Here is an 11,089-nt window from a genome sequence, read left to right as displayed (position 1 = left end):
TGTGTGTGTGTGTGTGTGTGTGTGTGTCCATAAACATGAACTGTAAATTCATACATGTGCTTGCACACACAACATTTATATTGTTTATGCCCTTTGGGGATATTGACAGATGACTCACTAGAATGCACTAGTTGGTAAGCAGTATAAGAATTACCAGTTATTCGTCCTATTATCATTCTCGTCCTGTGCTCTTCTCTGTGGCCAGGAGTAATGCAACAGTGGGGTATCAATTCAGAGCCTTGGCCTCAGGAAAGCTCTTTGGAAAGCAGAGGGATTTTCTGCCTGTGTGCGTAGCTCCAGCTCTGCAGCCAGAGATTGCAAGAAATGTTAGCTTAGAGAACTGTATGTTGGGAGGCTTGGAGGAGTCGGTTAGGAGGAGATATACACAAATGATGGTAGTGAACTGGTAGCTGGAGAGGTGCCAGTTCACCTCCTGAGCTCTGCCAAGGTGCTCTTGAGCAAGGCATTAAACCACCAACTGCTCGGGGGCCTTTCCATGGGCAGCCCCCTCACTCTGACATCTCTCCATTTAGTGCATGTAAAGGTACTGAGCATGTGTGTGTAATTCAGGCATATGTGTAATAACAACAAAGTGTAAATTGTAATTTCACCTTGCGGGACTAATAAAGTATACATTATTATTATTATTACTATTATTATTATTATTAATCACCTAATCAAAAAAAGATTGGCAATCCATTAATCATTTGAGCAATGGTTCACTGGTTCCAGCTGCTGCTTCCCTTTTGTTTTATTGTCTCCACTTAATATTTTTTTTTTTTTTTTTACATATACCTATATATACATATCATAAGATCAGTATGGTAGTTCTGTTGGTAGACAAAATACTCAAACAAACCAACAGATCTACACTAATGTTTACTTTCAATTCAGCATATTTTAAATGTTATTAAATGTTGTGTCCTTTTTAAGGCATTGTGTTTGTTCGTGATCAAACAATATTCTTACCTGGGTCTCCCTTGAAAGTATGTAGAGTTTTAATCATAATAGGGTCTTGTGGGTAAATAACCCAGTTAGATAATAGCGAAGTCGGCTGAAACTTAATTTCCTTGTGCAAAAGCAGAATATGAAAACATCAACCTCTGTAGAATATTATAAAGGTTTATACTATTTGTTTATTTAATGTGGTGTGACAGATATACATTGAACAAATCTTCTTCTCCTCAAATGGTCTCACAATGGAGGTGAAAAGTATTCATCTGTGCAAGTGGAGTGCATCCAGTTGAGAACAATATGCCAACAATTAATCAGGAATAGATAGGCTTTCCCATTTATAGATGGGTACTATTTCCTTTGTCTGTTTTTTCAAAAACTGAGCGATTTGCACAGGAAATGCAATTATAGCAGCCATTGGAAAAGACTGTACCACTACAACCATGAGTGGTTTGTTTTTTTACTGCAACCATTTTCTCAAGTGATTGGGGAAGCGAGCTGTAAATGAATGGGGAGGCACATGAATAGTTCTCTCGAGAACACATGTCACATTTTTATGACCTCCAAGATGATGTAGGCAACATTTCTTGTGCTATTACTAATTCAAATCTATATTGCTTTAGTCAGAGGAGTGAGTCATAGTTCAGAAAAAAACTGAATAACAGTGTTTTGTTGTTGTTTTAGTCGCTGTAGTAGAAACAAATAGCTGTAAATCTTTCATAAAGCTTCAGAATGTTCAAAAGTATCCCCGAGGGGGACGGAACTATCTAAACCAAGGTTTGATCTTGGTTCCATCCATGAATGACTCTGAAGGCCAGTTGAATACAATCACACACAGGAAAAAGATTGAAAATGGCAGCTGCTTTTCACAACAACGCCAAAACAACCTTTCAAAACAGATGCACAACAAAGTGCTGAGCAGAGACACGTTTGGATGAGGGCATGTGTCTCCAGTGTCTCTATATCCTATAAATGTTCTTGTTGGTGATTTGTTTATATATTATACTGTTTTGAGACATTGCCTGAGTGACTGTTTGTTCCTTAGTCCCTGGTAAAAGACAGCAAACACAAGAAAAATCTGTTTTCCGTTATGAATGCTATAACGTAACGTTACGTTATACTTTTTACATGGGAATCAACTCATACATTTTAGTTTTCATTGAACGTTGCTAGTAAAGAAAACAAGGTGCAGCTTTACATCACATCCTCAGCTACAACTGACAAACACCCATTTCGGTCCGGTACGCTCCGATTCTGCTTTGTTCCGCTTACGTCCGAGCGCATTGGATTGTTTGATCAACTACCCGGATGTCTGTCACAGTGACTTGAAATTGAATTTTTTGAACAGAATTGGAATTGTGAGAACTGAATATGAAGATATATAGAAAGTTACATTTTCATTGATGATTATATGATATTGGATATCAGTTCCAAACGAATAAATTCAAGACTATTCAGATTCAATTTTTCATTGCAATGATTCACATTAAACAATACAATTTCAAATAATGTTCTTCAAATTCAGTTTTCCAATGCAATTATTCAAGTTTAGCCATTCAAATCAAAATGATTCAAATTCAACCTCTGTTGGTACATATTTCAGCCCATACTTTGTAGCCTTCTGCCTTTTTTTCCTGGATCATAAAGAAAGATGCGACGGCAGGAAGTGGCAGGTTGCTGCTGCTTTTGCGATTGTAAAAGCACTTCAAAGCTGCAAAAGCACAAGCAGGCCAATCACTAAGAATCGTGGCCATTCAAATCAATGCTTGATATACCGCCAGCTGCGCCTCGGCGCTTCCCAGAAGTGTGCGTAAGGCGGCATATGACTTTGCTCTGCTAAAGATAAGCGCCAGTTCTATTTTCACGCGAGCCTCTGGACATTCTTACAGGGAGGCAGGAAGTGAAACAGCAAGAGCATCCGGTCACTTTATCATAAGACACCCTCCAATATTATCTTTATCTCTTCTACAACACTACAGATGACAAGAGATTAATCTTGGAGGTGGAAAAACCTAGTGGACATTGCAGATCTTTTTTACCAGGCCAGAAAAAGAGATGGCGCTGAGTTTAATTGCAGGAGTGGAAGGTAGAAACTAGCATAGAAAACATGAGACTGTTCTGTAAAGTACTTGTAGAGACAGTACAGTATAACCTGTGTTGGGCAAGCAAGACACTTCTTGAGATGCTCCGCTTCTGAGACGCTTCCGGTGTGGAATGGCACGTGGTGGAAGACGGAACAAAACCGGAAAATGGGGATGAGAAATGTAACCGGTGTACTATTTGTAAAGTGAAAGGGGTCACTTGTAGTGATTAACCCACAGAGAGCTGTCACTTGCTGCTGCAGTTCTCCTGAACTCTATTGAGCTTCATAGATCTTGCAGCTCATTGTTTTGGTTTTGAAGGCCGGCTCTGTACGGTTTTGGTTCATTCTTGTCAAGATGTTTTGGACACACAAAGCTGTTTTCAATTTAAAAACTCCTGTTAAACCAACTTCCTGTCATTATGTAGTCAAGAACATTATAAGACACTTTTCAATGGTAAAAATCTACTTCGGACAATGACAATTAACATACTAATTGCATGTTTAAATCACTAGCTAAGCATTATAGAAAATTGACTTATTGTGACTGGTTGTGGAAGGAAATGGTTGTGTTCAACACAAAATAAGTATTAGTGTGTTTCAGTAAAGTGAGGACTGGCACAGGTCCCTGTGGACTGTGCCAGTTTTAAGAAAATACAGATTATATTGTCAGTACTGAACTGTAGAAATCAAGCTACCTCTGCCGAGATTAGAAACAGTCGGATTGTACCTAGGTGTGAACACAATATCTCTGGACAAACAAGTCAGCCAAAGCAGTCCATACATGAATAAATACAACAAAGTGCTTTGTCAGCAGGCTAATTGTCAAAGCAGCTTTTGAGAAAGAGTGTAATTGCTATGTAATCGGAGAGCTGTCAGAAAGAACTGCTAAGCAGTTATCATCTGTATGATTATCTGCCATCTGTAGCAATGTCTGAGGGAGAGAGAGCTAGAGAAATAGAGAGAGAGAGAGAGAGAGAGAGAGAGAGAGAATTCATTTTTAGTGGGTTCAACTTTCAAAGTGTATTTATATACAAATTGTATATTTTAGATGAAATGGCAGTCAAGGATTTTCATTAAGTGTAAGGTGACGAATGCCCGCTATATGACTGGGTAGGAGCACATTATGTATGTGTAAATGGATTGATGTCTTTTTCTATAATGCAACGATTATGTAATCCTTGAAATTATGGTTACATTCTGCTTCCCCTGTAGAGAAAAACCTTAAATGAAATGTCTGTCTTTGATCAGATAGAAAGTCAGGAGAAGAGTGGGCAAGGCTGTGAGACCAATGAAGGTACTCTGGCAGGAAATATGATGGAGTTCACCCAGCTTCTTTTTTTTTTCTCAAAACCCCAAGCCACTGAAAATTGCCAACTCTCTTTGCAGAGTAAATCCCCCAAACTCACCAAGGGCAAGGTTGTTCAAATGGTCCACCGTCAGGGCTTCCCAATGAGAAGCTGCCGTCTCTTGTTTCCTATTGAAGAATACCGCCATACCTTCAACCAAGATCCGGAACTCTGCCTGTGAATACAAAGCCAGGCGCTGACGAGAATTAATTTATTGATTTGACATATATAAACATCCTACTGGTCTAAATGGCATGTTTTATCGTGAAATTCATCCATTATTAATTTCATATAAAATCAAACAGGGATTTTACTAGAGGTCTCTCTTTTAGTTTTTCTATATTTTCTGCAATTCAAACTTTGCAGAGTGGAGGTGTTGTGTTACAATTATGAATATTTCTCTGTAAAATTTAAAACCATAAGTTGGAATAGAAGAGCTATGGCCTCTATGAGTTCTGTCATCTTTTTGATTGAATACTTACTGTGATGCACACATACTGCAATTATTCTATTGGTAGAGGGCGAACCAGTCAAAGCAAATGCCCTTTCAATTCCATTAGCAGTTGAATCTGTCTCCTAATGGAGAGTAAAATGGCACAAGACCTTTTGCATTACTTACACAATGAATAGGAAAAGGCTTTCACCAAGCTTGCCGAGCTCGTGAATGTAAAACGGCTTTTAATTGTGTCCCGACTCAGTGTTGGAACATTACGCGCAGCATTCAAGGCTTGTCCACACTTTCATCAAAAAGAGATATTTTCAAAGGAGAGAACATCATTGAATCCTAATAGACCTAAACATTTGAGTATCAATAAGTGGAATCAAAAAGTTCAAGAATAATGTCCTGAAATGTGAACTCAGCTTGCAGGCAACGATAGCCTCTGACACATTTATTTAAAGTGCACTGAATCATGGACAAGCCCAAACCATTTTTTTGTGTGTACTGTTTTATGAAAAAACAGTTTTCCCAGGACAGTTTACCTGCTTGTGGATATTTTTGGTTAACAAATACAGCTTGATGCACTTTTCTCTTGCAAAGATTCTGTGTAATTAGTGAGTGTTAAGACAACAAACCTCTAAGAAGATATTATTAAAAGCAACTAAAATAAAGAGGAGTTGTTTCTGTATAAATATCAATGCTTCATAAAACATAATTTGTTAGATTGTGCAAGCACCATTAAGAAGGAAATGAGTCCATCATTTTAGTACCGGCATGCGGTATTAATCACAAAGCACCTTTTAAAGCAGGTTGCTGATGGAGATGATGACAAGCTGACGTTGAGGAATCATGCAAAGGAGGCATTCGTTTTGATCTGATTTCAAAACCCATAAGCCACACAGCTGTTACATCGGCCTTCTCAGTCACAAAGCCAGCACTTTAAAGGCCAGTTTAATTCCCACCCAATTAACACCCAGCTTTCTTAAAACTCATTGGTTAGTGTTTTTATTCTTTTCAAATCACACAATCAAACATATGCAAGGCCATGGATATTCTAACTCAAAGTTCTACAGTTCCTAAAGCCCATATTTTTTGCATGGTTGGCCTCTGAAGCTTTCAAACCTCCCCCACTCTGCCAGTAAAGCATGCAGGGAAGGCACAGTGAACCACTGCACTGCTGGTGCTACGTTTTGCTCACTGAGTTACACAGAATCGCATTGAGGTTATCGCTCTGACATACTGACTCCTACTGTTGCAGGGAAAAAGAGTACATGAGGAAACACATCATCATGTTATATATATATATTCTGAAGGGTCCATACTTTTAAAATAATGACCAGAATACAGTCCAGACTTACAGTATTTCAACTGAAACATTGAGTTGTGTTGCACATGAAACGAAGGATGCAATTTAAATGATGATTTATTCAGACTTGTGAATTCAACACTGACTTGATTAGTTGTTGCACAGTAAACCTGTTAACAAATCTCCTTTAAAAAAAGCAGCTATTGCACCATTTGAGTTTGACCTTACACAAATAAAGATTAGCGATAAGAACATCTTCTAACTGAGAAAAAATGTTGCATAATTAATCACTCTAAATCCAAAAGGAGTCAATTTTCAGATCTAAATGCTTGAAAAGAGCATTACTTGGTGTTCAGTAATAACTCACAGGTTTAAGTGACCGCTGTAGTTACCCCTCAGACATCAATATGTGCTCATATATTAAGAAGCACGTGGGTGTATTTGTTGAACCGAAAGGTGAGTTAGAAGCTATTTTAGATTAGTCCTCACAGCTGTTCTGTCAGCTTCTTCTTTGGTACGATACGGGGGATCTAGTCCAATTGCTAAACTTTGGCTTATTTGTATGGCATTTACATAACAAGAAAACAAACAATAATTGCTCTGTGTCATCTAAAAATATGAAAACATCAGCTTTTTAAGCCTGTTACCTTGCATCCCCTGATTGTAGCATAGCAACCGTGTTGCTGTGTGCAAAGCACTGCACCTTTAATCTTCTGAGAATAAAGGCAAAAAAAATGTTTTTTATGTTTTTCTCACATTTTTATACAACTGTACATTCTCTGTGTTAAAACATTGAATTCTCACACTTGTATTTTTAGTAGTTTAGACTTTTGTTTTGCTTCTTTAGCTTCCCACAAAACCAACTCTGAATTGCTTTTCACTTCATCGTTTAAGACTAAGTCAAACGCAATATTTCAAGTGGAAGGCCTTATTTAAACCCAAAAGCTTTGTGTATTTTTTGCCCACAGTAGGTTTTATTCAGTTCATGGGGTTTTATGTTTCCTTCGTTCATTGTGGGATTATGCAGTCAGATCCGCTGCATGTCCAATTCTACACCTTTGAAGGTTTTGGGGATTTTGTGTTTTGGGTTATGCTCAGCATGTGCTATCACCTAAAAAAAACACAGTTCATTTGCTTGTTACAGTTTAGGAATGCCTTTTAACACATTGATTCATCAGAAACTGATTGACCATAAAGTCGTGAAAGTGAGAATGTTTGGACTTGTTGAAAATTCATCTCTGTGCTTGCTGTGTCGGCACTATTCCCATCAGCTGGAAGGCACCTGCATCGCATATATTTTCATGTTTGAAGTTACTGTACATCACGCTGCATTTTGAATCTCTCAGTACAAGGTGTGCAGCTGCAGGACAGCCAGCAGACTTAACAAGGGCAATCAAGATGTTGACTCGCACTATATGCCAATAGATCGATACGTAGGCATGAAGATAAATGGATACCAATATGTGCAATATCTGTTGTGTATCTTTATTTGTAATGCGTAAAGGGAAGAGGGATTGTTTTCGAGGACTCACTGTGTCATTTGTGGGTGTGATAATCAGATTATTTTTGTCCAGGAGAAAAAAAGACAGCTGACTTTATGTATTTTTTTTATGTGTTATCAAGAGGAAGCTGCGGTTATTTCAACTAAAATCTCAAATGATTTAATTAGGTGAAATGGACTTTGAGCCTACTTTTTATTTTTTTGAGATTATAAAGAAAATGTGCTGTACTTCTAATAAAATTCAATTCTACCAATCAACATCCCATTTACCTCCATGTTAGATTATCCTCTGCTTTTCAGAGCCCACCAGGTTGTCCCCTTTCCTTCATCATCATCCCCCTCTTCCCCTCCATTGACATTTTACTGTTGCATTAGTGTGTGCTGATTAAATGAAAAATGCTTTTGCAGAAAATGAAGTGGAGATTGTGGCTACTGCAGGCTCATACAGTTAAAAAAAGCCCAGAGGTGAAGTAAAACCAGCTAGTGTTGGTTGAAAATCCAAATTTCTATTAGTCTACTTAACACTTCGTGGGGGCACACAGTCTAGCCCAGGAGATGATTGGGATGTCTTGTATTCATTATTACTAAGTCATGGTGGGCTAATATTTCCAAATGCCAATACCGTAGTTGATCACTGGTAATTCATGTGTTAAGAATCAGAATTGACTTTGGACAAGGTGATGTAGGGTGATGAGGGGATCGTATTTAATTGGGTTTGATCAAAGTCCAATCGGGAATTGATTAATCTTAGATTGGCCTTCTGCAACGGTGCTGTGCACTCTTGTCACTCCTGATTCTAATTCACATCATTCATCTTAAATCATTTGTCTATCGGTCTGTAATCTCCCTATCTGTCTGTCAGTTAGTTCATATCTATTCAGATTTAACAGATGTCCTAAAATGAATTCTGCTATAAAAAATAAATAAATACATGCAAGTAATCAGTCACAAAAAGGATTGGTACAACTTCCCCGTGCTACACTTTATTACAGCTGCCACTGCTTCTGCAATTAACTTGTGGAGAAGAGTTTGACTCTCTGTAGTCATTCCTATTACAATTTCCATTACACTGTATTTCTGACGCATTCCTCCCTTTGAATATGAGAGAAATAATTTAACCAATAGCTCGCACAGTAGCCTTAAGGTTTTTACCCCAAAGCGGTTGAAATGATTTCCTAGTTCTGAATTCATACATGTTTCCTAGTTGCTCTTTGCAACCAAAAACCAGGCTTAGTTGGCTGCAATAAACCGCTTATTTTATGCATAGGACACAGTGGAGAGTAGGTAGGACAAAAAACTACATGGTCATTAGAGGCTCCTTTCAAAAATAAAGAGTAGTGCCCTCTCAATGAAGTTGTTCCGTCTCGCTAATAGCCCAGAGCGGATTTTGATCCAGGGCTTTTAGTCCACAAGGTCTTTACTCATGGTTGAGAAAGCAAAGGTTAAATTATACACCAGAACTGACCTCCAGCGTTTGTATGCTCTGGATTTAACTCCTAATGCTTTATAAAAATTCATGCTGTTGATGCAAAAACAACAGCTCCTAAAAGACACAACTCCCAGCTTTATCTTCTCCCTGCCTCTGTAAGGCAAGAAAGACGACACCCATTTGGGACTCATTGGAGCAAATCAGAATTGTCAGCACTGTGGGTTTTTACCTTTTAAACAGCGAAGATGGATAGATAATCACCGCATGCCATTCTGGGGGCCAATTACACAGCTTTGTGTGAAATTGGAAAACCTGTTCTCTCAGAGCTCTAATGGATGTTCTGGTCATTAGTTATTTGAGAGTCTTCTCTGGCTGTAATCAAACGTGAAACATTGCGTCAAGCGCCCATAAAAGAACAGCTGCCTCTCTAAGTGACCTTCTGTTTAAGAGAACCCAACTGTCAGCCGTGTGGCGTTTTGCGACAGTTATTATGTGTCGCCATAAAAGCAGCTCTTATTTCCCTTCTTTTTGCAGTGGTTGCATCTCATTTTAGTGTCTTGCTCTTGGTTGTATTTACTTTTCTGGGTCTGTTAGGTGGCTGCATGCTGTCACATTGTACATACTAGGCAGATGCATAGTCCTCTCCACCTGCTGTCTTTTAGTAACCCAGTATCTTGACTCTATACATGCTGATGTCTCTTTCCCTGTGCTTCACTCCAGGTGACCATCTATCTAGTCAGCAAGGCCCGCCTCCTCTCCCACCAGCCCCTCCCCCACACAAGCAGCATCCTTCCATCACGTCCCTGAGCCGCAGCTCACTGGCCAATCAGAGGAGCCCAAGCCCGCCGCCCACAGCCGGCCTGGCGGCCGACTTGCAGAGTACGGCGGAATGCGTCCAGCTGCAGGACAGCTGGGTCCTGGGCAGCAATGTGGCCCTGGAGAGTAGGTAGGTGACCCAAATTGACCTACAACAGAGCTGGAAAATTCAGCTCCAGGTGTTATTATGAAGCCACTTTCACGGACTCAGAAAACAAAATGATGTGAAATAGTTGTGCAGGGGCCAAGTTGCCATAATGGTAGCTATAACTATATTTTATTCATTTAATACGATAGCTTGTTTGCCTTATTAATTACTTCTGGCCTGTCTGCTTAATCCATTGACCTGTTTGATGAGTTTTTCAAATATTGGCCATTATTCATAAGACTCACAGTCGGGGTTGGTGACCCACCCAGTCATAATTAAACCAGCTTTTTTTATTAACAAACATGCAGCTTCATTTTAATGTTTGTGCTATTAAAGGCTCCACCACACTTTCATCATCTGGACGACGTGCAAAAGGTTTTGGCAAAGCACACAATAAGTGTCACCCACCTTGGCAGGATAAAGTTCAGTGTTAGATAGCGGGAAACTCAGCACATGTTAAGCTCCAGCAGCATTTCTTGCTGTCTGCTGAAAAGAAATGCTGGGAACTCAGCATGTATGAGTCGACATTCTACCCAAGACAACTGGCAATAACCGGTACTGTGGAACACACTGGGAATTGCCAATGACTAAATGAAAACCAAAAAAATCAATTCAAGTAAACAATCATTATTAAGACCGGATTTTAATAATGTTGTTAGGGTTATTCCTCCAAAAATAGGTTGGTAATAAAATGTTAATTCACTCCAGGATTTTAGATATTTAAGTTTGGTTGATTTTAGACTGCACCTCATCAAGATAAATAATCATGCCACAAATTGTGCGTAGCATAATATGCTTCCCACTGAGTTTGCTAAACAGGATGCTTTTTTCTACTCTGTCTCTGTTGAGAATAATGTTGTCAAGTGTACATAGTCCTTTTGATTTTTGTATGCAGCCACAATTATTTGTTGGTTGATTACTAAATTAGATAGACCTACACTCAGAAGCTGGGTGGATGATCAGAGCAAACTCACGTGCACTGTGACTTGATGAGGGAATTCTGTGCTATGTGAAAATTTGCTGTGCAAGACACTACTTTGTTAAAAGAACCTTAGCCAAGTTTTCCT

General features: G+C 39.0%; 1 protein-coding gene across 6 annotated transcripts in view; it reads left to right on the top strand.

The window, feature by feature from the left end:
* Nucleotides 1–11,089, top strand: part of si:dkey-237h12.3 (teneurin-3) — a 143,887-nt gene that overhangs the window by 52,725 nt on the left and 80,073 nt on the right. For all 6 annotated transcript variants that reach the window (XM_034883312.1, XM_034883309.1, XM_034883310.1 and 3 more), the window contains one exon: nucleotides 9,779–10,004. In XM_034883312.1, coding sequence (XP_034739203.1) covers nucleotides 9,779–10,004 — 226 coding nt within the window. The remainder of the gene's footprint in view (nucleotides 1–9,778; nucleotides 10,005–11,089) is intronic.

The sequence above is a fragment of the Etheostoma cragini genome, chromosome 10 (genome assembly GCF_013103735.1).
Source record: "Etheostoma cragini isolate CJK2018 chromosome 10, CSU_Ecrag_1.0, whole genome shotgun sequence".
NCBI classification, from domain to species: domain Eukaryota; kingdom Metazoa; phylum Chordata; class Actinopteri; order Perciformes; family Percidae; genus Etheostoma; species Etheostoma cragini.
The sequence above is the reverse complement of the archived record's forward strand: the minus strand, read 5'-3'. Positions and strand labels throughout refer to the sequence as shown.